We start from the raw sequence: 23,258 nt of genomic DNA, 5'->3' as shown, positions 1-23,258 counted from the left end.
CCATTGTAGATGAAATGTGAGCAATAAACTTCCAAATCAACAAGCCTGGCTCCGTGTGTGATCATTGTTAAACGGTTCTTTATGTGTGTGGTGGTTTTATTGACTTTATTTGTGCATATTTCTCGTTTTCACGTGATGACTCGAGGTTTAGCTTAGCATTAGCTTTCTCCGGAGGCTCTGTGCATCATCAAGGCCCAGCGCAGAACCAGACACTGAAATAAGTGTTCTTGTCACCGGTTTTAATCCTGGGTGTTTCGGTAACAGAAACACTGATGTGTGTCTTTGTAAAAGTCTGCTGTGGCTCCGGTTCACAACACATGAAGCTAATCCTCCATGATGACTCTGTTTACATCTTAGGGCTAGACACTGCGGGGAGGGGGTTCTGCTGAGGAGCAGTGGTTGGTTACTCGGCTGGTGACGAAAGGTTGGAGGCGTATCCTGGAGGTCGGAGGCGTTTCCTGAAGGAATCAGGCGTTTTATCCCTAAAATGGCTGCCATCGGAGTTTTTACAGATTACTCGAAAATACGTGAATGTGCTAAGGCAACACTTCAGGCATGTTTTTAATGAGGGAATGACTTAATAACATGATGTAAAGCTTGAAAAAGTCGATTTTGCATAATACCCCCCCTTTAAAATAAAATGCTGATTATCATGACGCTGTTTTTCATGTTGGTTCATTGGCAATTGACTGTTGACCTTGTTGTCCTGATAATTGGACAAACCTTTTTAGTGGTGGAGGTGCCACATTATTAACACTAACTCAACACACTCATTACTTTTGTAATATGTCACCCTCAACACTGCTTGAAACCCTGTAACTCAACCCTGAGAAGCGTTCTGACATAGAAACGCTTTTGGAAAGTTAGGAATGAGTCACTGGACATCAGCAATTCAAAATGAATGTGCTCCCTCTTTCATTGTTTGTAAACGGAACAAAAAATCAAGTATAGGACCTTAAAAAATTTGACACTGAGCTGAATCTTTCAATGTTTCTTATTTGTTGACTCACTTTATGTATTGTTTTGTTGTTGTAGATGGCCTGGAAGTCCCCAGCATCTCCGTTGGCTTCTCCCCACCTTCAAGTCCCAACCCCACCAAGAAAAGCAGCTCTATCAACTGGTCTTTCCCCGACAAGATCAAGTCTCCTCGCACCGTGCGCAAGATTTCCATGAAGATGAAGAAGCTTCCCGAACTCAGCCGCAAACTCAGCGTAAAGGGCCCTAGCAGCAGCAGCAGCAACAACAACAGTAATGGACATAGCCAGCCTGAGCCTCGGTCCAACTCGCCAAAATACAATGTAACAGAGGGTGTCTCCCAAAGTTCAGGCCCTCCGCGGTTATCCGCTCCTGGTGGGGGGCCAGCTAGTCGAAACGTCATCTCACGTTACCATCTAGACAGCAGTGTATCCACACAAAGCAGTTTTACTAAGAAGAAAAGTAGTGGGAGCTCAAAGTCGGCCAGTAAAGGAGGGTATTTAAGTGATGGGGACTCGCCGGAGCTTGTTGCCAAATCTGGGAAGCACGGTTCTTCAGAAGGGAAGGCGGGGAAGAACAAGGAGACAGAAGGACGGCTGAACGGCATGGATTTGGACATTGACGCCTTCCGCCATTACAGCTTCACCGAGCAACCCAAGTGCAGCCAGTACATCTCCGGACTCATGAACTTGCATTTTTACGGCGCAGAGGACTTGAAGCCGCCAAGAATTGACTCGCGAGACGTCTACTGTGCCATTCAAGTGGACTCGGTCAACAAGGCACGGACAGCCCTGCTCACTTGTCGCACCACCTTTTTGGACATGGACCATACGTTCAACATCGAACTGGAGAATGCCCAGCACTTAAAACTGGTGGTGTTCAGTTGGGAGCCCACGCCGAGACGGAATAAGGTTTGCTGCCACGGAACGGTGCTTTTGCCGACGCTCTTCCGGGTGACGCGGACGCACCAGCTGGCGGTCAAGCTCGAGCCGAGGGGGCTGATCTACGTGAAGCTGAGTCTGATGGAGCAGTGGCAGAACTCGCTGGACGGCCCGGACGGGGACAGGGAGCCACAGGTGTTCGGGGTGGAGGCGTGGCGCGTGGTGGACCGAGAGAATACGGGGCTCATGGTGCCGCTGCTCATCCGCAAGTGTATCAACGAGATCGAGAAGAGAGGATGTCAGGTGAGATCTTTATTTTGGAGCATGAATAGATACAGATGGCAACGCGTCATATTAGGGGGCGTGGCCTAGTGGGGGGGAGGAAGTCCGCATTTTTGCACTCTTTTTTTTTTGCGTTCTCTGGCGGACTACAAGCATATTTGGCACACACAAATAAAGTCAAGGCAAAACTGGGTCATTATGAATGTGTTTACAAAGCTTATGCCACATTTTTTGGAATCGATACGATACCGATACTTTTGGGGTCTTTTTGTCGATACCGATACCGATACTGGTCATTTCATATGGGTGAATGTATTTCAATCAATATACATTTCTAAAACTGATTATTTTATATAAAATTGATTGGTCCATTAAAATTATATTACTTTAACTGGTTAATTTAACAATGTTAATGTGAAATTAAATGCATAAACAACATTTAAAATTAATATTTAAATGACAAACAGAACCTAAACCAGAATGATATGACTGGCTCAGTTCAATCCTTTGCTGTTGTGGACTGTTTTCGCTCAGAACAAAGAAATAAATCATCCTTTTGTGTTGATAATTGCTGCCCCGCCTCCTTTTACATATGCAAATTAGTATTGATACTTTTTGCCCAATATCGATGCTTAAAAAGTAGCCGTTTGGTATCGATATATCGATACTTTGGTATCGATCCGCCCATCCCTAATGTCCACTAGAAGCAAAAAAAATGACACTGGAAGTTAGCCGTTAGCTTGTAGCATGAAGCTAACGTTAGCATTCTGGTTAGCATTCTCTGTTATTTATGTATTTTGTGGCTGTTGAACCACTTCTGTCTGTCTCTATCTTTATTTGGTAGAAAATACATCCATAATTCAGTATTTACAACAACATAGTGGTGGAGTTACTGTTACGAGATTAAACTGAATTGCATTGAAATGTGATTTTTAAAGAAAAGTACATTTAAGTGACATTTTCCTGTTTAAGGTTTGTATTTAAGAGTGTTTTAGCCTGAGTTTGAACCCAACATACTGCTACTTATAGTAATAAATCTGAGTTTAGTAATTTTCTAAATAATTGGTGGCACCCTCGAGATAACTGGTACTTTGAGCAGACATTAAAAACTCAAGGGGTACGCAAGGCAAAGAAGGTTGGGAACCAATGCCTTTATGGGGTATAGGATTTTACTTAGCCTACATACATTACATACACACTGTAATAATGATCACATTCAGTCGGCTTATACATGTAGTTTTATGTGTAAGGGACAAATGATGACATCTTCAGTTCTATTCCTTCCATTTAAAGGACACTGACCCTGTGACAGACTTCGTTCTCCTGTTGCGAGAGTAGAATAAAGCGAGCTATAGTCCCACACTGAGAGCCTCCTTTCAGCGCTGGATGTCGTGAGACTGTCTCTGCCCTACAGTCAAGCTGTAACACTGGCTGAGTGGCAAGAGCAGAGAGGATAGAAGAGATGTACCGCTCTTCATGATGTCACTGAGGCGCTGCTGTCCCGGGGCGAGTGGCTTCTTTATAGAGAAAAGAAAGACTCTGAGTTAATAGACTGGTGTGCGGCTGCGCTCAGAGTGCTCTACTGATCATGTGACCATCTCCAGTGCAGTCCGGTGTGTTGTCCGAGGCGTCCACATTTCCAATGTTCTTTGAAGCCAGACAGACAGAGGGCCAGCCGGTGCCTAATTGGAGCTGAGACAGTGGCAGTAAAAGTGTCTGGCCGCGGTCCTGACTGATCACTTTGGGGGGGGGCATGCCCGGGGGCTGCTAGTGCCTGGAGCCGATGGGCAAATATTAGGCCTCTCCAAGTCTCACACAGAGGGCCTCTTGCTTCACTTACGGTGCTTTGATTTGTTTGTAATCCTCCGTGAGACTGACACAAATTCAGTGATGACATAGTCTGGGAGATATCAGGTATCACTTCAATTTCAACATTTTGTACTGTGTTTAATTACAATAGATCACAAAAGCACTGCGTGTTTCTGCACTGTGTCAAATGTAGGAGGCCATAGGACAGCAGTGTCTCGCAGAAGCCCTGAAATAAATGCCTCTAAATGCGCAGCTTAAACCTTGAAGTCTGTCATTGGTGCAAAATTGTGTGTTTTACGTGGCAGCTCACAAGTCGGAGCATCTTTATGTGTCTGCATGTAGGTCCGTGGGATGCATGGTTTTGAAAAAAAGAAAAAAAGAAAGCCTTTGAGAGCTCAGACATTGTGTGCAGCCTCTTCACAAAACACCCACTCTGAGCTTGCACTCAAAAGCCGAGAGCAGCCCTCAGGACAGGACTCCATCAAAGAGCTAAATAATCATTTGTAACGTACACTGCTGCGCGACTGCTTTAATGACACGACCTGTGGGGCTTTCTGCCCTCAGGACGTGGCGCGGTGTCAACCCTACCTATCTGTAACCCAGTGCAAGGAGCTGATTCTACACGTTTGTGATGAAAGAAGATAGCGAAGCAGGGGTGAGGCGGAGCGTTCGTGTCAATATACAGAACAGGGGTCGCGTCTAAAAAGGCAACGCATGAGTCATTCAGCAACAAATAAAGGCATGAGCTCAAAAGATATTGATTGTGAAGTGAAGGTTGAGAGACAAGTACTTTATGGTGCCTCCAATTCCTGCACCTGAGAAGAAACGTCCAGGAATCTACATACTAAGAACCACTGAGCAGGACATCTAGATCATATTCTTATTAATATATTGTGAATTGGTCAAATATTAAAGGAACAGGCCAGCGTTTGAACTACGTCTGATTTTTACGGCTTGGAAATGGGAGGAAATGGGTCATTGTAAGTTCCATAGTAATATACTAATAGATTTCTTGCCCCACATTATGAAACCCTCTGGCGTTACCAAGCCTTCACATTCCTCCCCTATCGGAACTCGTTTTGTTTGGCCTTTTTTGCCTCATTCTCTGCATATTGGCTTGGCCCTCTAATGCCTGCAGTGTTGCCCGGGCAGCCACAAGTCCATAAGCACAAGCCCCTTCTTTTTTGCCAACAGCTGTTCCCCGCCTGCTTTTGGAGTCCCTTCTTTTTTTTTTTTTTTCTGAATGGACTTGTTGTTCATTGTGCCCAGTGACTTGTGTTTACTATTGCACAAAGCTAAATCCCCGGCTAATCTGCGCTGCCCTCTCTCCCTGTCGTGTGAGCTTCGGGGATACACTGTTCGTTGTCGATGCCACTGCGAGGACATGAGTACTGCATCCAGAGTCAATAATAAACACGGTGAGGCTGCGTTTCAGTTTCATGCAGCTAAAATCTGGAACAGTCTTCACGAGGAAGTGAGACAGGCCTCAACTCTCACAATGTTCAAATCCAGGCTGAAAACAGTTCTTTTTGCCCGTGCATATGAGTGAAAGTATTGTATCTACACTCTTGCCTTTTACTGTAATTGATTAATTTTATGTTGATGTCCAGAGGAGAAGGAGGTAACTTTGTGTGAACGAGCAAGTAAAAATAGTGCTCAAGACAGAAATAGTGCTCAAGACAAAGCGAAATAGTGCTCAAGACAGAGCGAGTCAAAACAAGACTTAAAAATAGTGCTCAAGACAGAGCGAGTCAAAACAAGACTTAAAAATAGTGCTCAAGACAGAGCGAGTCTAAACAAGACTTAAAAATAGTGCTCAAGACAGAGTGAGTCAAAACAAGACTTAAAAATAGTGCTCAAGACAGAGCGAAATAGTGCTCAAGACAGAGCGAGTCAAAACAAGACTTAAAAATAGTGCTCAAGACAGAGCGAGTCTAAACAAGACTTAAAAATAGTGCTCAAGACAGAGTGAGTCTAAACAAGACTTAAAAATAGTGCTCAAGACAGAGCGAGTCAAAACAAGACTTAAAAATAGTGCTCAAGACAGAGCGAAATAGTGCTCAAGACAGAGCGAGTCAAAACAAGACTTAAAAATAGTGCTCAAGACAGAGTGAGTCTAAACAAGACTTAAAAATAGTGCTCAAGACAGAGCGAGTCAAAACAAGACTTAAAAATAATGCTCAAGACAGAGCGAAATAGTGCTCAAGACAGAGCGAGTCAAAACAAGACTTAAAAATAGTGCTCAAGACAGAGTGAGTCAAAACAAGACTTAAAAATAGTGCTCAAGACAGAGCGAAATAGTGCTCAAGACAGAGCGAGTCAAAACAAGACTTAAAAATAGTGCTCAAGACAGAGCGAGTCAAAACAAGACTTAAAAATAGTGCTCAAGACAGAGCGAAATAGTGCTCAAGACAGAGCGAGTCAAAACAAGACTTAAAAATAGTGCTCAAGACAGAGCGAAATAGTGCTCAAGACAGAGCAAGTCAAAACAAGACTTAATATAGTGCTCAAGACAGAGCAAAAGACTTAAAAATGCATATAACTGAAAGTGTTTTATCTACACTCTTGCCTCTTACTGTAATTGATTAGTTTTATGTTGATGTTTTTTATTGATTCTATTTGCTTTCTTGTATTTATGCAACTGTGAAGCACTTTGAATTGCCATGTGTATGAATTGTGCTCTACAAATAAACTTGCCTTGCCTTGCCTTGCATCCAAAAAAGCCCGTTGACAGATGGAGTTAAATCTATAAGATGTACTTGCTGAAAAGGGTGCTTTAATTTGGCCTCGACCCTCCATTGTTTGACCAAGCCAACCTGCAGTGTCCACCCCTCGCTTCAACATAATAACATAGTAATAAACAGAAGGTTTTGAATACTTCCTGAACCCACTGTGTCATTCACAGCCCACTGACTTAACACGTTACCCGGGCAACCACACCAGTTGGCCCGCGACGCCACATACCAGACAGACACATGTAGGAGAAATTATGGTATGTCTGCTCTGAAGCCAGGACTAATTCCAACCTAACAAGCAAGGCGAAAGAGACAGAGAGAGAGAGTTTTCAACTATCAAATGTCACTGTGGCGACTTGCTGGAGGACAAACTTCGGGGCCTGGCTGAAGAAACATTTTGCTCAGAGTTTCCATTTTAAAAGCAGCACTGTCTATTTGAGGCCTAAGTAGCTGCCTGTTTATCCGTTCGGTCTTGTGAATGTGACACTTTTATCGCACCGCGGAGTGTACTTAACTTGGGCACAACACAGATACTGTCTTGCCTGGGTCGGTTTGAAGGAGACCATTGATTTAAGTATCTAAAATGGGTGAATTTTACACTTTTGGGCCGAGCTTATGTTTGTGAACAAAGTGGCTCCGAAGGCAGAGATAAGAAACCGCCTAACGTTTTCTGAAATTAAGCATAGTTTCCGATCCTAACCACAGCAAGTCAACAAAAAATATCAGAATCAGATCAGTTCTACATGTAGCAGTACTTACTTCTTTATCTCAGTGCTCTGAAAATGTTACTGATTCATTCCACTATTTTCAAACATGACTGTGGCAGTAACATCAGCAGTATCCAATATCCCTTATAGTAGACAGAGAAGGTAGTTGATACGATTTATTTACACATTATACGTCTTGCGGGTACCTTTTTTGGGCAACCTGTTCTTTGAAAGCATTTTTGCTTCTCACCAGGCCATTGTTTGAGTCCACAGGCTGAGCTTTATCAATAGGGTTGTAAAAATGTCTGCAGCCCAGTCGAGTGTATTAACTCTTCAGACTCTGGTGTTTATTTGACCTACTTGTGTCTTAGTGTGTCCCTTACGTGCTTGTGTGCGTGTGTGTGTGTGCAATATGCAGGTGGTGGGCCTTTACCGCCTGTGTGGCTCCGCTGCTGTGAAGAAGGAGCTCCGGGAAGCCTTCGAGAGAGACAGCCATGGAGTGGAGCTGTGCGAAAACACCTACCCAGACATCAACGTTATCACAGGTAAAGGAATCAATACGCACAAGAAGCCATGCATGCAGTGCCCTCCTCCCTTATTATTGACATACTGTATGCTTGAACCGGGAAGTCAGATAGATATTGTTCCTGGCATATCGTGGCCTGACCGGGGCTTTTCTTTGCCGAATTTGCCGGTTCTCCCTGGATCTGGGTGGGTTTCCTCCGGGAGCCCCGGTTTCCCCCGCTGTAAAATTTAAAAATCCACCTCGGTAGTTCACAGTAAGTTCAGCTATCAAAGTCATGTGTCAAGATAAGAAACAGGAAATTATACAGTCACGAATGGATAGGCGTGACACGGATCAGCCTCAAAAGACGTGTGTCAAATTTGTACCCAAGACGGGTACACTCAGTCTAAGCCCAGTTGGGATAAAAAAAAAAAAAAGAAAACCTCAAAAACAAAATTGTGAAGTTTCCTACATCCTCACAATGTGCCAATTAGCAAGGGCACTGTATGTTCCAGCACAGGTCTTATGACGCCGGTGCTGCCTGGTGTAGCTCTTATTGTATGTTACATAAGAACTAAGCACAAAGGATTTACTTTTCTAGGAGTACAGTATGTTTTGATTTGATATGATTTGTGCGGTTTATAAAGACCAGGCTGTGAAAAAGCAGTCTGTGTGTTAAGCTAGTGCAGGACCATATGCCAATGGATTTTATAGTACAGAGTTGTTCTGGATTATAAAAAGAGAGCACATTCAAGAAGGTGAAGAAAAGCCATCCCCATCCTCAATGGACAGAAACAACCTACCAGTGGTGACAGAAACACATCTTAAACAGTTGAGAAAGGGGCAACATAAGGCCACAAATGGACAGTATTTTCCATAAATCCTTTTTTTTTTTAAATGAGATTTGAACAAGTTTAACATAACTTGAACAAACGGATACAGGAAAGACGAGAAAAATATAGAAATATGAGAGCATATTGTCTAGTAGGGGAACAAAACACTTTTTTTTGCCCTCCTTTAGTATACTGTAAACTCAGACATTTGTGGGGGGAAAAAATGTGCATCTAATAATAAAGCATTTGTATCAATGTTGTAAAGTTACAAGCGGGTTTTCTCGCACTTCTGTGAAAGTGACCCTGAAAAGTGGCCATGCAAGTTGTGAAATGTGCCTGTAAATCCGTCTCTGTAAAGAATTGGGATGCTACAAACATGTTAGGAAAGTTTGGAATGAGTTCTAGTCTGGTTCACTATGTTTAGATTTCCACTGTTATGGGAGAGTATGAAAACTATATTTTTGGAAACCTTATGATATAAGCAATGATAAAAACAATGTTTCCATTTGCTTTGGTCATTTGGTTAAATTGTGCAATTATACAATTTAGTAAATGGGGAGTTCTGGTCATCGCTATGGTAACTCCATGAAACATATGACTCATTGACTTTTTGATTGGAACAACCAAATGGGATTTTCTGCATTTTTTACTCCTATATAAATGTAATTATCACCACATATCAGAGCAAATGGAAACATTGTTTTTCTGATTGCTTATTTATTCAAGTTTTCAAAAATGTATACTTTTGATCCCCTTCCACAAAAATTACACAGTGAACCGGACTATTTGGACCACAACTAACGTTTTGAACTTGTGGGTTCTGCTTTCATTCTGTTTGTAGTCCCCAAAAACTCAGCTATGCCATCCCTTTTCGCGCCTGAACTTCTCAAACAGAACAAAAATCCTCTGCAGCAACAAATGAAGTGTGCGCCCCGTTCCAGACGCAAACAGAGATTAAGTATTGATCTGTGGGCAGTGAATGCTACACTGTTTGTCCTCCGTAAAACGTGCCTGGACCGGTGCGTCCTCTGCGGATAGGTCAGCACATGTGCAGCGCTGCGTAACGGCGCGGTTAAAGCATACCTCCAGTCGACACAGCGGCGGCAGCACCCGGAGGGAAGCGCCCACACATGCAGACCGTGCCATACATTCAGGCCATTCTTTACGTCGGAGCATTTGAGTTGAGGCATGTTTCCTTACGTTGGACGCTCGTTGGTGGGGAGGGGGTGGGGTCTACATTGTATCCAATTTCCTGAATGCTGCGAAGATTAAATTTGTTTTGTCAAAACGCTGCCGTAAAGCTTGCTAATTGAAGTGCTTGTCACGTGTTGCTAACCTGCAGCTTCCTTATGCAGTAAATTATAATGGAACCGGTGAGTTACAGCTGAGCCAACCTGATGCACTTTGAGCAATCAGTCCAACCAAGTGACAAATACAGGGGGCGGGGATTGTGAAGACATCAGTCACTTTAGTAGTTGTTGTGTCAGAAATTGATATTGTCGAAGTATTATCAATAGTAGTAGGATTTAACCTCTTAACCCCCATCTGAACTGAGCACATTTTCTCCAGTTTGGCTTTACACAAATCTAAAAGCTTCTTGAAAAAAGCGACGAAAATAAGTTTAATGGTTTTGTATAGCCCAAAATCACAACAGAAGTCGCCTCACAGGGCTGCACCAAACATCAAGGCAATAAAACAGAGCAATAAATATGACAATTAAAAGTTCAGGTGAATCCAGCCAAATATAATGTCCAATAGGAGGTAGCGACGAGCGGCGTGGGCGTGCCCCGTCCTTAGACTCTCCAGCACGGCAAGGAAAAAGTCAAAAACCCGGCGGGAGAAAAGAGAAACCTTGGGGAAAACCACAGAAGGAGAGATCCACTCCCATGGACGGACAGGCTATAGAGACCCAGGGCCGAAGGATCCCTCAGCAGACGGGCCAAGATCACAGACCATCCAGTCCTCAGATTCCAGAATGCAGGTTCCTCCGTTCACCCAGGTTCCTCCGTTCGATCTAGACAGGCACTCCCGAGGGGGAGTGGGACAGGAGACACCATGTGAATAGTGATGAACAGACTACAAAATGAGGATGGGGAAAAAAAAGCGCTAATAAAGTGAAAAAAGTTACGAAAAAGCAGCAAAAAAGGGAGGAAAAAATGAGGGGGAAAAAAAGCCACAAAACAGCAATAGAAAAGTGACAAAAAGCAATGTAAATGTGGCAAAAAATGTGACGAAAACCCACCAAAAAAGCGGTCAAAAAAATTCCAAAAGGTGCCAACAATGCGAGGAAAAAGATCCATTTAGATGAGTTTTGTAGGTCTTAGCTTTCAAATGAGGCATTTATTTTATATTAACAAGTTGCATGAGCGGAGGCGGAAAGAGCAGCAAAGAAAGTAAGGGGATCTTTTACTTGTTCATAGATTTGATGAGGATTGTATTGATACTCAATGTCAGCATCACAGATTTTTCTGGTATCAATATCGGTGACTGTCAATGGACTTTTTCCTATACTGTATTTCTCTCAATAAGAGCCCACAGATGCGAGTCGTGGCTGAAAAAAAAAAAAGGTAGGCTACTGGAACAACCCTAATTGACATAATGCAATAATATTCAAATAAGTCTGCACTTTGCCTCCTCGTACAGTGAATGCAAAATGGACGCGGTGTGTCACAGCTAACCTTTTACCCACCACACAAACGGCTATGTCACGGCATTGAGTAATCAATCCAACCGAGCGACAAATAGAGGGGGCGGGCGACCGTGTTGTCCCCCCCCCCCCCAAAAAAAAACGCCTTGGTCATGATTTTTTCTCGCCGCTCTCCCACCGAAAAGAGGAAGACCACAGAAACCCCTGGGCATTGTGCGGGCCGCTGTTGGTTTTGGGAAGAGGCCCCGCATAGGCGTCGTTCGATCATGCCTGCTTTGATCGGCGTGCATTTGCAGGGAAGGCCAAAGAACACAGTTAACAGTTGAGCGGCTTCGGAAAAAAGGCCCAGCACCAGTGCGGATTGTTGGTTTTTGCTTTGCTGCCTAAATTCGCTCTGCCTAGCGGAGTTGCTGTTGCAGATGGGACCGAGCTAGGAAAGGGGGGAAGGGAGGAAGAGGAGAGGTTTTTATGGTTTGAGCAAAAAAATATGTCCATCTGGGATTTAGTTGGAAAATAGTTGGAAAATGTCTTGCTTCTTGGGAAAAAAAACGGTCGACCTTATAATCATAATAACCCTTTTCGGAAAATATAATGTAATGTAAGTTGTATAATGTGAGTTCTAGCTTGTATGACTGCTAGGGCACTCTCCTCCTCCTCCTCCTCCTCCTCTCAGAGCTAATAAGTGAACAGCGGACTGATGCACCAAGAGCGCTGGAGTGTCACACGCCTAATTCGAAAGCGGATGTAGCGAAAGGGATTATGGCCGGGGTCAAAGTTCGGTGTAAAGCTTGCAAAACACGGCCAATGCGCGGGCCGTCATTGTTTCAGATCGCGAGCCCTCTTTGTTTCAAGTCACAACAGACGGAGAAGACACAGAGGGTGGTTGGACGATGTGAGCCGCCCACGGTGAAAAAAACCCAAGACAAACATCGTTATCTTGAGACGGTTTTAGAGACGTTACTGTTGTGTTGTTGATGGATTCTGGCTTTTGTGTGTGACAATGCGTGGTCGGGTTAGAGCGCGGATCCTTTCTTTCTGAAGGTAACCCTATTAACCCTGGTACCTTGCATATGCATGAATACATACATTGGGTAGAAGTATTGGTAGTTTTAGCATATTAGGAAATGTAGTTACAGTAAATGAAATGGCAATCTCCACTGTGGGGCTTTTGGATCGTCAGGTTTAGAGCCAATTTCCGTGGCAGTAATAGCACCTGGAGTCAGAGCGGTTTGGAGAAAACGGGATTTGACGGTCCTGAAGTGGAAAACATTCACTTTTTGTTTCAGCTGATTGAATTGTAAATGGAGTAACACGAGGGGGGACGAGTACAAGGAGTTTGTTCAGTGAATGTGCTTGAAGTTGGGCAAGTACATAAATACAGTTTGGGAAGTTTTGGGGCGAAAGTCGGTTCAGCTTTTTTTCTCTCCCTTGCCGTTTATTGATCCCGGCTCGCGCTCCTTTATTGGCCTTGCCTGACTCGTCTTTTCCGTAGCTCGCTGACTTGTCGCTGCCACCCCGCCCCACCTTCTCCACAACTCCAGTGAAGACATGGAAAGTCATTAACAAGTGCCCCCTTTGTTGCCGAACAAACACAGATGGTATTTGGCTCACGCATGGGGGATTAGCTGAACCCTGCCCGGGCCGGGGAGACACACACACACACACAGGCAGACCATTGCCCCGGAGGTCCGAGCGTGGGCGTCAGGGGTTGAAAAAGGTGTTTGTCAAATGTATTTCTGAACATGCTTGGGGTTTTGAGGTCCGTTGAGGTCCGTTTTTTGGAATAAGTTGGAATGTCACTGATTCTTCGTTGTGCAATTAGCCTGGATTCTTCGTATAACAGGAAAACAAGGATGATAAAGGCAACAAAAATGTAACATATGGTTCTTCTCACTAATTTTTGTGCATGTCAGCGAAAAATTAGTGCGATAAGGGCAATGTGTTGTTGCATCATTATGGTAAGCGCCCCTCGTCCCTCGTTTCGCTACCGTGCAAAAAAAAAAAAGTGAGTGATGGGGAGTTGCGCAGTTGGACACACAGGCGCTCAGTGCAGAGGGGTGGGTGTAGGGGGGGGGGGGGGGGGGGGGGGAATGGGACGTGCACGCAGGGCGGGAGGAAAGGAGGGAGGGGCCGGGGCGCATGAACAGACCCCCGTTTGTTCTCCCGGAGAGGCGCGGACCGTGGCGCTCACAAGAGGACTGACCCTCAGCTTTGTTTGAACAAGGGGTCGGAGGTAGCCGTGCCCCGGTGCATTGTGTGCCTTGTAGTGTTTGGTGGCACATTTGAAACTGTGAAGAGAATAGAGCAAAAAAAAAAGAAAAAGAAAATGTTTACATCAAAATGGTCTGTAGTTGTAATTGGACATTGTTGGCTGTGGTTTGGAGAGAGTGAGCACTGTTGATGAACCTGGTTTGTTTGTGTATTCATAATATGAACTCTCAACACCTTTGTATGTGGATTATTGCAGAAATGTATGTCACAGCTTTTTGCTCTGATTATTGGCAACAATGATTCCAATATTGGCGAAATGTTTTTCCATATGTATCACTGGTTTCTTCTCTTCATTATTGTTTAGTTTTATTGACCCGTTAGTCTATACAATGTCTATAAATCCACACTATTGTTTTGATATTCAACAAATGTTGTAGTTGTCAACCAAAGATTACTCTGTATGGTTCTCAAACTTTTCAGTACCAAAATTAGAAGCAAATAAAGTCGGTGTTAGCCGTAAACCAGGGCAGTTCCAATGTTATAATAGAAATCAATTTTGGATGATTATGAAACACATACACTGCCTGATCAAAAAAAATATATAAGTCATCAACTGCTCTGGTCTGGGGGCGCTGCAGTTGTTCAGGTCTGGGTTCAGCGTCACTATGAGCCCAAAGAATGTGATCACATCCTGAATGACCACGTTATTCCATCAATGGATTTCTTCTTCCCTGATGGCATCAACATATTCCAAGAGGACATTGCCAGGATTCATCAGGCTCACATTGTGAAAGAGTGGCTCAGGGAGCATGAGACATCATTTTCACACATGGATTGACTCTAAGGCAACTTTTTATGTGTAAAAAAAAGTTAGAAGAAATGTGTGCGGGCCGTTAGCATCAAAAACCTTCCAAACCATTGATCCTGGAGCGCCTAGAGACCACTGTGATGGAAAGTAAAGGCGGCATGATGACTGCTGGGTCACTACAAGGTCAATTGCGTACAAATATCAACTTTTTTTTTTTACATAAAAAGTTGCATAATTCCCCTTTAAGATCTAAACCCGAATTGGGATGTGCTGGAAAAGGCTTTGCGCACTGGTCAAAATCTTGGTGAAAACTTAATGCAGCACTGGACATGCTGACATTGCAGAAGCTTATTGAACCAGTGCCACAGCGAATGTGTGCTGCAATCAAAGCTAAAGGCGGTCCAACAAAGTATGAGCATGTGATCGTGCTTTTTGTTGTTGTCAGGCTGTGTGTAGCTATAACATAGCACCAGGCGAGTAAATGAAAAGCTGTGTGATTATTTCTGCCCTCGCTGAAAGTAACGATCCTTTAGCAGTGCAGTGGGCCTTATGCCAGTCTTCGGCGAGGGCAGCTTGGCGATGGACGTGCCGTCTTGTCTGTGTTCCACCTGCAGCTCTGCACACCTGTTCGCCGTGACCTTGATATGAGAGTGACACTCTCCAGGCCTGGGCGCATGAGCGCTGTCTGTGTGAAGGCACCAAACAAGTCACACACAAGTAAACACAATCAGTGACTCATGGCGGGCTGATGATTTACCCATAACAGCCTCCTTCCTGTTTCAGAGCCAAAGCACGTACACGGCACTCAAAGTCACGCACGTGTGTAATGTTGATAGTAGCCAAACTGCAGTATTGTCATGAGATATGACACGATATGATATTTGGAGGTTAAAACATTCTCCATACTGACAAAATACAAAATTTTGCCCTCCTTGGGACTAAGTATGATTCAAATGTGTATGTCAGATGCCCTGTGACAAAACCTTCTTTTTGAGTCCAGAATTGTGACCAATGTGATGATATGGCATTATACATATGATCGTGACCGCCCGTCTGATTTTGCGCTTGATAAAATATAGGAAAACGTGTTGATAATCAGTTGTTTTGTGTTGAGTGACTCACCCACTGACATGAGCCCGTCAAAAAATGTGCCATTCCATTCCTCATGGTTTGTGTAGCTTCCAGGCAAAGAAAATGCTCCTGGCGATGAAACATGCTGATTATTATTATCTTCGGAGGAAAGTTGAAGCAAAGATTGACATCAGGAAGCCACGAGATGTTCGTGAAAGATTCCTCTGAAATCTGTTGAAGCAATCAGCCTATGGTGGCTTATCACATTCTCTTCATAGTGATGAAGATATGAGAACATGCTGGCACAGAACTGCAGATTAAAGCAGGGAACACAGCAGAAAGTAGCTCATAATTACTGCCGACCTCTCTCAATCATAGCTGATCCTGAACCTTAAAAAGTCCACTTATAGTCAAGTCCATTGATGGTTGATGGCTTTAGAAAGGTGCCTGTCGTTCTGTAATAGCCTGCATTTATCATGATACTGAATTAAAAATATTTTGTGTCAATAACATAATATGAATTCACAGAGGAGTATGAATACTTTCTGAACCCACTATAATATATAAGTGCGTATTTGCCTGTGGGGGCCATCGGTCTATGACCCCGCTGACTGGAGCTGTCAGTCTGCGCAGTGCGGAGGGGTGGGGGGAGGCAGACGCGGATGTCCATGTTGAGCTTTGGCTTGTTGTTGACTTTTTCAGAGGCACCACTGACTCTCCCTGGAATGCGCCATCATATCAGCGAGCGTGAGTGGGCGCGAGCGAGTGTCGAAATCCAAGGCGGAGTTGTCACTAAACGCTTTTTCAACCCCATCAGTCACTTATTATTGATGTGTTTGCAGACCTATCATTATGTAGTGACTGCCACTGGATGTTACTGTTAGGAATGAGCCAAAGATACATGTTTTAACCGCTAATTTATGCACAAAAGCAATTGAATATACACATTTTTAGCCCCGTGGAGACTGAAGCTGCTCAGGCTCTTCACTAAACCTTCTCATAACAAGTTCAGACAATTTGTTTGTTTTGAGAGTCACTGTGAAGCTACTGACCTAATGCTACTCTGGGGGTTGTAGTGTAGCACTATACCAAAAAAATGTAGTGGCTGCTTTCATTCACTAAACACAGTCAACATGCTGCTGATCACGTTGAAAATCACACGCATGTATCCGGCGTTTAGCCCCGTGTTCATTTAAAAGTGTGGGTGATAGATCTTTGGCCAAGGGAAAAGTGTTAAGGCGTCTTTTAAAAACACAGTGGAGACTAATTAGGATTAAAACCTGAGCGCGTTAAGTTGTGCTCTCCGTTCTGCGCTCCAGGGCTGAGGGGATCATGTCGGAGGATTTACACTCAATCTCATTGTAGTCGGCTGTAAATAGCAGGCTGATGCAAAAAAAGGGCAAACACCTCGAGCTAACACGAGGGGCTTTAACTAACGCTGGGATTCGGAGAAGCAACTCAACAAATATAGTGACAAAATGTAAAAATATATAGAACTTGAAGCTTTGTTTAAAAGTATTTACTAGCTTTGAGAGCTTGGAGTGCTTCGAGGCAAACAGCTGAGGCCAAGTGGCTGATGACAGGATTCTGGCATTTGTAACAAACACACTTGAACAGTAACAGATTGTAACATAGCAAACAGCAGTGAGTAGTGTTAATAATAGACTCTAATCGCAGTATGTCAGAAATATTGCAACTAGTTTTATTGTATATTGTTGAATAAGTACATTTTCTTATGATTATGATCGTATTTAGGTATAATCATATTGATTTGGCCCTGTGCCAGTGCGGCCGATTACCCAGCCTGCAGCCTGGTGTGTAAACTGATGCGACTCCACACTGAGCACTGAGAGGAGAGACACTCGCCACAAAGAGCTGTCCCACTGCCAACAGTTTTTTTTATTATTCTGGTATTTATTCTCGGCTGCCTTTTGATGAAAAGACATGCCTGCGATAGTTCAGGGGCTTAGCACAGACAGACGGCAAGGGTTTCATGTTTACTCTGGGCCTTTGTATGGACTGAGAGAGACTGGAGGTCACAGGTGCGAGGCCTCTGCGTCAGACAGTGGGTCACACATCAGTCCACTACTGGCATAAACAAAAAGTGTTGCAAAAGTGCTTAAAGGGATATTTCAGGTTTTTTGACATAGGGCTTCATTTTATCCAGAGTGTTGTTGATTTCTGGATATATATATATATTTTTATATTCATGCAGTCCTTATATTTGAAGAGTTTAGTGGTGGTAGGCTAGTGCATGTCTATTGTAACTAGTAGCCTGCATTAAAAACCTGGGGTAGTCCTCCACACGTTACCATATCTTATTTGTAGAAAGCCCCTTTGTGAATTCCTAGCAGATCACTCCGGCGCTGCGTATCTTACAACCAGGAAGCTGATGCTGCTCAAATATAAGTTATTTTAAATGCAAAATGGTTATATTAAAAAAATATTCAGTCAACACAGGCATTTATATTGGTAGAATGGTGTTATAAGTGATTTGCCTCAGGTGCACTGTGCTTGGGTCAGACTGTTTTTAATGCAGGCTACTAGCTACCATAGACATGCACTAGCCTAGCACTAGCCTAGCACAAATATAAGGACTGAATGAATTAAAAAAAGAAAAACATCTCCAGAAATCAGCAACACTCTGGATAACTAGGAAATGAGGCCCCATGTCAAAAATCCTGAAATATCCCTTTAAATGTTTTTTACAAATGTTTATATCATGTCTGATATTAATTTGATTCAATGCATGTTATTGCATTGATAACCTTACAGAATAAAATGAAGTATGGACATCCTGCAGGAGTTAAAAGCACTATCTGACCATTGTTGTTTTACCTCATATGTCTTACATGCTGCTATGGTTTTGTCCGTGTGCAGGTGTGCTGAAGGACTACCTGCGCGAGCTGCCCTTCCCCCTGATCAACAAGCAGCTGTATGAAGCCGTGCTGGAGTCCATGGCTCTGAGGCCACTGCGGATGGGGGCCACAGGCTGTGAGAACGACCTGGCCGACTCCGAGCACACGGTGGGCCTGCTGGACATCCTGCCTGACATCGAGAAGGTGAGGCAGACCAGCTGCACTGCTAATGCGCACGTGGCTCAAAACACTGCCCCCTGTGGAGCAGAACGGCATCACTGCGGCAAAGAGAATAGCAGACCATAATGATAAGGTTATCAATGACTGCTGTGATTATAACCTAGTGTCACATTAGTAACTGCTTGTGGTGGCACACACAAAACCACTGTCATTTCCTTCACCACTAAATAATGGCGCAAGGAGAAAGCAAGTAGTTGATGATAGGACTTTGGATATAAACACTACTTGTTCAACTTGAGTCAGATTTGACGAGAGAAAAGCTATGTTCGCATTCAGAGGGCAATGATTTTTCCCCCTTTTATTCATTTGCAAGTGAGTAAAATGCTGACAACAACCGATTGTTTATGAAAAGCATTAATATCTAAATGCGTTTGTATTTGCTTCATCAGATGACCCTCCGTACGCTGTTGAACCACCTGAAGCTGGTGGCGTCCTATCACGAGTTGAACAAGATGACGTGTCAGAATCTGGCCGTGTGCTTCGGGCCCGTGCTGCTCAGCCAGCGTCAGGAGGCGTCCTGCCACTCCAACCGCGTCTTCATCGACTCAGAGGAGCTGGCCAGCGCCCTGCACTTCAAGAAGCACATCGAGGTCCTGCACTACCTGCTGCAGCTCTGGCCAGGTGATTAGCAAAGGCTTCTGCATCAGGGAATACAGCACAGTGGGTTCAGGAAGCGTCCACACCCCTCTGTTTACTTTGTTATTACGCTGAGGTTTGAGGGAATCTTTTTTTATTCTTAAAAACCTTCACTCAGGCTTATAGTAGCGGGGCTCTACTTGTGTGTGTCAGGAGCAATGAATGGAACCTAATCTTTTATGAATGGTTCTGCAGTTGTCACAGAGTCTGAATTCTTATGGCACTATAACATTTTAGCTGAGTTGAGTTTTTATTTCGATTACCATTGTCGAATAAGCACTGTACATTTATTTTAAAATACCTTTGACTGGACTGGGCTGGTTGAGTTGAGGATGCTTTACTCTGTCCTGTAGTCTTTTATTTTGACTATAAGAGCGATAAGAAGCTTGAAAAGATAGAAGTGGAATGTCCTCAACTCAACCAACCCTGTCCAGTCGAAATCCAGTCTGTAATGGACCGTTCCTGGACAGCTGAGAGCCTGGACTAACATCATAGTAGCAGTTAACAGAGGCCTGAAAACCCTCTGGAACCCACTGTCGTGCTGGTTTGTACAATGAGAGGATGCGTATCCGCTGTAGCTGCTGTGGCCTGCCTGCCTGCTATAAACCGGCCTGCTTTGATCCTTGAGGTTCCACCACTGGCATGAGCACAGCTGATAGCCTGCGGTCACCATCTGTTGGTCTTACACAAAACTCTCCACAACGTGCTTCATCACTCAGGGCTCGGGCCAATCGGAGTGCAGTCTGTCAGCCCCAATGTAAACCAAACTGTGAGGCGGGGCACTGTGTGTCTTAAGATAAATTTACCAGAACCGACTTCATTCAGTCCAGGGCATTTGTCTGTCTGTCCCTCTGTCCAGCTACTCGCACCAGCTGCAGCTGCCGGCTCTTCCTGACAAATGAAGGGGCTTAGATAGGCTGAACTGGGAATTAGCCACCTGCATGCTCTTCAGATTGATCAATGGGGGCTGCAACAATCATTTTATTCGATTTTTTTTTTTATGATTAGAGATTAGATCTTCAAAACATATAATTCAAATTTTGCTAATACGTTTTTTTCTTTTCAAAATGCAGAGACAGGCCGGTTTCTGAAAAACACATCCTTGCGTTGCCACATTTTAGAGTTAATCCCCGTAACGTGCAGTCGTCACCAGATTTGCTGAACTTTGTCTGGGGCGATCACTGACTCTGTGTCTGGCCCGCCGTCTAAGTTTAACTTGCATCCTCCAGGTCCCACATTGGGCCAATTTTGTGCTAACCACCACACTGGGCACCCTCCCCATTCCTCCCTTTACATCCACTAAAACAAGGGCGATGACGCGAGGGTGGCAGCTGAATGAAGCAGTTGTAAATCCCATAAGTGTGGACAGCTTAGTTAAGTGCAAGTGGTGCTTTAACAAAAAAGTGATTGCTCGTGACTTCCTCCTCGACGGTTTGGAGTTACAGTATTAACCTTGACCAAGCTTACGTCCAGATTTTTAGCCTTTGTTTACCATTTTCTGACATATTTCCTGCGTCGACTTGGGTTTGCAGTGTAGGATTTTTGGACTATAATTAAAGGCATTCCAGTCTTAACCTTAGCCCTCAGGCCCCAAAGCTTCACCCTAGCATTTCACAACCATTATGGGATATTTTCAGCGGGCTCTTCACACCTCTCACACGCACACAGCCAGACTTCCACTTCTTTTGTTGCGCTTTGACCTCAAGTGTGCCAAAACATAAAAAAAAAAAAGAAAAAGCAGGATTGCTCCTACGGGAAATCTCTAATCATTTGCAAAGTGTACATGTAAGCAACTCTATACTGACAGCAACGCTTAATAGCATTTAGAGATAAATGCTACTTTGTCTATTGTTAAACTGACAGATTTGCACAGACAATAATTAAAATTAGTGAATCATGTCTAGAATGAAATAGCAGCGTCTGATTAGTTCTGTGTTGTTGTTAAAGGCTTTGGCGTATGACCTCTCGAAACACTAACAGTATTAACAACTAACATTTGTTTTGATATGGTACTCTTTTGTCCTTTTCTAATGCAGTAAGAGAGAGCTAGTGATGTCCAGTGTAGATTGACAGACAGGTAATAGGCCGTGTGCTTTGGATTGGAGTGCTTATCAAAGTTCAGTATCGAGCAATACAAGTTCATTTTCAGCAGTGGGTAAAAAGGGGACAGAGTGCAGAGGTTTGGAGCATGGTTTGGTGTGGTTTGGGCATGACATGTAGCACTTCTGTTCAGGTTTGTACATCACACATATAGATTATATAATCAAAAAATTAAAAATGCATGAGTTCCAGTGTTTCTGTACAGAAAATTGACTCCAGATGTTGTTATTGTAATTATTTATGTTTTGTTTGCTTCCTCTCTTGCTTAGTTGTGGATCCTCAAGGCCAGTCAGCAGAGCCCCCTGTGATCCCAGCCTCCTCTGACCTGCTATCTGCTCCTGCCATACGGCGGAGGAAAGAGCGCCCCCAGGTGTTGAACTTCTCCGAAGCAGAGATGGCTGGTGTTTTGCGGCCCAAACCCGGCCGACTGGACAGTCCCAGTAACCGTTACGCTGGCGACTGGAGCGGCTGTGGGGAGAACTACTTCCCCGCTGAGCTGCTGCCCCCTGCCTGTAAGGAGGAGGCTGACTACGATGATGTGGCCTCTGAGGATAATGATGGTCCAGCAGAAGAAAGAAGTGAGGACATAAACATTGTGAGTGGGTCAGATCACAGCTCGGAGCATGTGGAGCAGGAGACAGCCCCCAGTCTGGAGACTGAGTTTGAGGAAGTGAAGGAGACTCAGGTCCAGAACGAACCAGACACTTCAGACCTCGGACAGCAAACAGAGGAACAGCAGGATCGACTGTGTGAGCACATCCTCCCCCTACGGCCCAAAGAGCACACGTACCAGGCCTTCATGAAGATCCAGGACATCAGTCCTGTGCTGAGCAACAGGGTGAACCTGCGAGACCTACAAGAGAGCATTGACACGCTCATAGGAAACCTGGAGAGAGAGCTCAACAAGAACAAGCTCAACATGGGATACTGACTCACTGAGAGGGAAAGACAGGCCTCTACCACAATCAAGGTGCTTTCGGATAAAGCCACAGTGTTTCCACTGAGACTGTCCTGGGACAGTGTGTGTGAGTGCTGCTACATAAATATGAGAATGAGGCACTTCTGGTATCTGACCCATAGACATTCCAAATGTTCAATGTGACTTGTCTTTGTTGTTGATTGCGTTCCATGTTGTTATTGTTGCTCTTCTTATTAGAAGAACCCATTAACCCCTCAGGGGTTTTAAAAGGTGCCTTAATTGTGTGAAGGTGGTATGTCAGGAGGAAAATCACCCTAAAACATTATGATCTTTCCCAACAAATTACTGGCCAAAATATTATTGAAGTAATTTTAATCTTAATGTTTCCACACTCAAATTAAAAAGAAACCTAGAAAATCTGCTCGAGCTGGACAACCCAGTATCTGTCCAGTGAGGACAGTTTAGTGATGAAGTCACCTGTGAAGATTTGTGTTTTGGGGTAAAGTTCCTCTTCGAACAGCAGACAGCTTTTTATTGAGGTATGAAACAGTAAATATTATTCAACAATGATGCACTTATGAGGCAGTGTAGTGATGTGTTATTATTACAGTTGGTGCTTATGGCGGAAGTACAGGAGAAACAGCTGCTGCCATGAAAGAGCTCTATAACATAAGATTAACTCACAGACCCGAGCAAAAAGACTCCAAACACTATTGCATAATTCTTAAACAGGATGCGTTTGAAGACCATACCTCTCTGTAATCTAGAGTCGCCGCTCAGCTCCTCCTCTATCACAGCAGAATGTGAAGCACAGTTTATCCAGTTACAAATACTGGATGATCATGGTTAACTTGCTGCCTAAAAAGACATTTCAGCAATCCAGGGATTCAGAATGATCAGTATTTAACCTATAGCTACGTATGTACATAATTATTATATAAATGTATTTGGAGTATATAATTTGTACGGCTTATTAATGCAATTGTGTATTTAAGTTCCTCTGTTGACCTCGTAGTGTTAGCGTTAGTGGCTTTGTGCTCC

The 23,258-nt window shown here is 43.9% G+C and overlaps 1 protein-coding gene across 1 annotated transcript in view; it reads left to right on the top strand.

Moving 5' to 3' along the window:
• The window catches only part of syde2 (synapse defective 1, Rho GTPase, homolog 2 (C. elegans)), a 51,322-nt gene extending 28,747 nt beyond the window's left edge, over positions 1–22,575 (top strand). The window contains exons 4-8 of the mRNA XM_079575565.1: positions 1,036–2,159; positions 7,808–7,934; positions 18,345–18,526; positions 18,952–19,183; positions 21,568–22,575. Coding sequence (XP_079431691.1) covers positions 1,036–2,159; positions 7,808–7,934; positions 18,345–18,526; positions 18,952–19,183; positions 21,568–22,229 — 2,327 coding nt within the window. The 3' untranslated portion in view covers positions 22,230–22,575. The remainder of the gene's footprint in view (positions 1–1,035; positions 2,160–7,807; positions 7,935–18,344; positions 18,527–18,951; positions 19,184–21,567) is intronic.
• Positions 22,576–23,258: the final 683 nt, after the last annotated feature.

Source organism: Gobius niger (genome assembly GCF_951799975.1).
Source record: "Gobius niger genome assembly, chromosome: 17".
Taxonomy (NCBI): domain Eukaryota; kingdom Metazoa; phylum Chordata; class Actinopteri; order Gobiiformes; family Gobiidae; genus Gobius; species Gobius niger.
The sequence above is the reverse complement of the archived record's forward strand: the minus strand, read 5'-3'. Positions and strand labels throughout refer to the sequence as shown.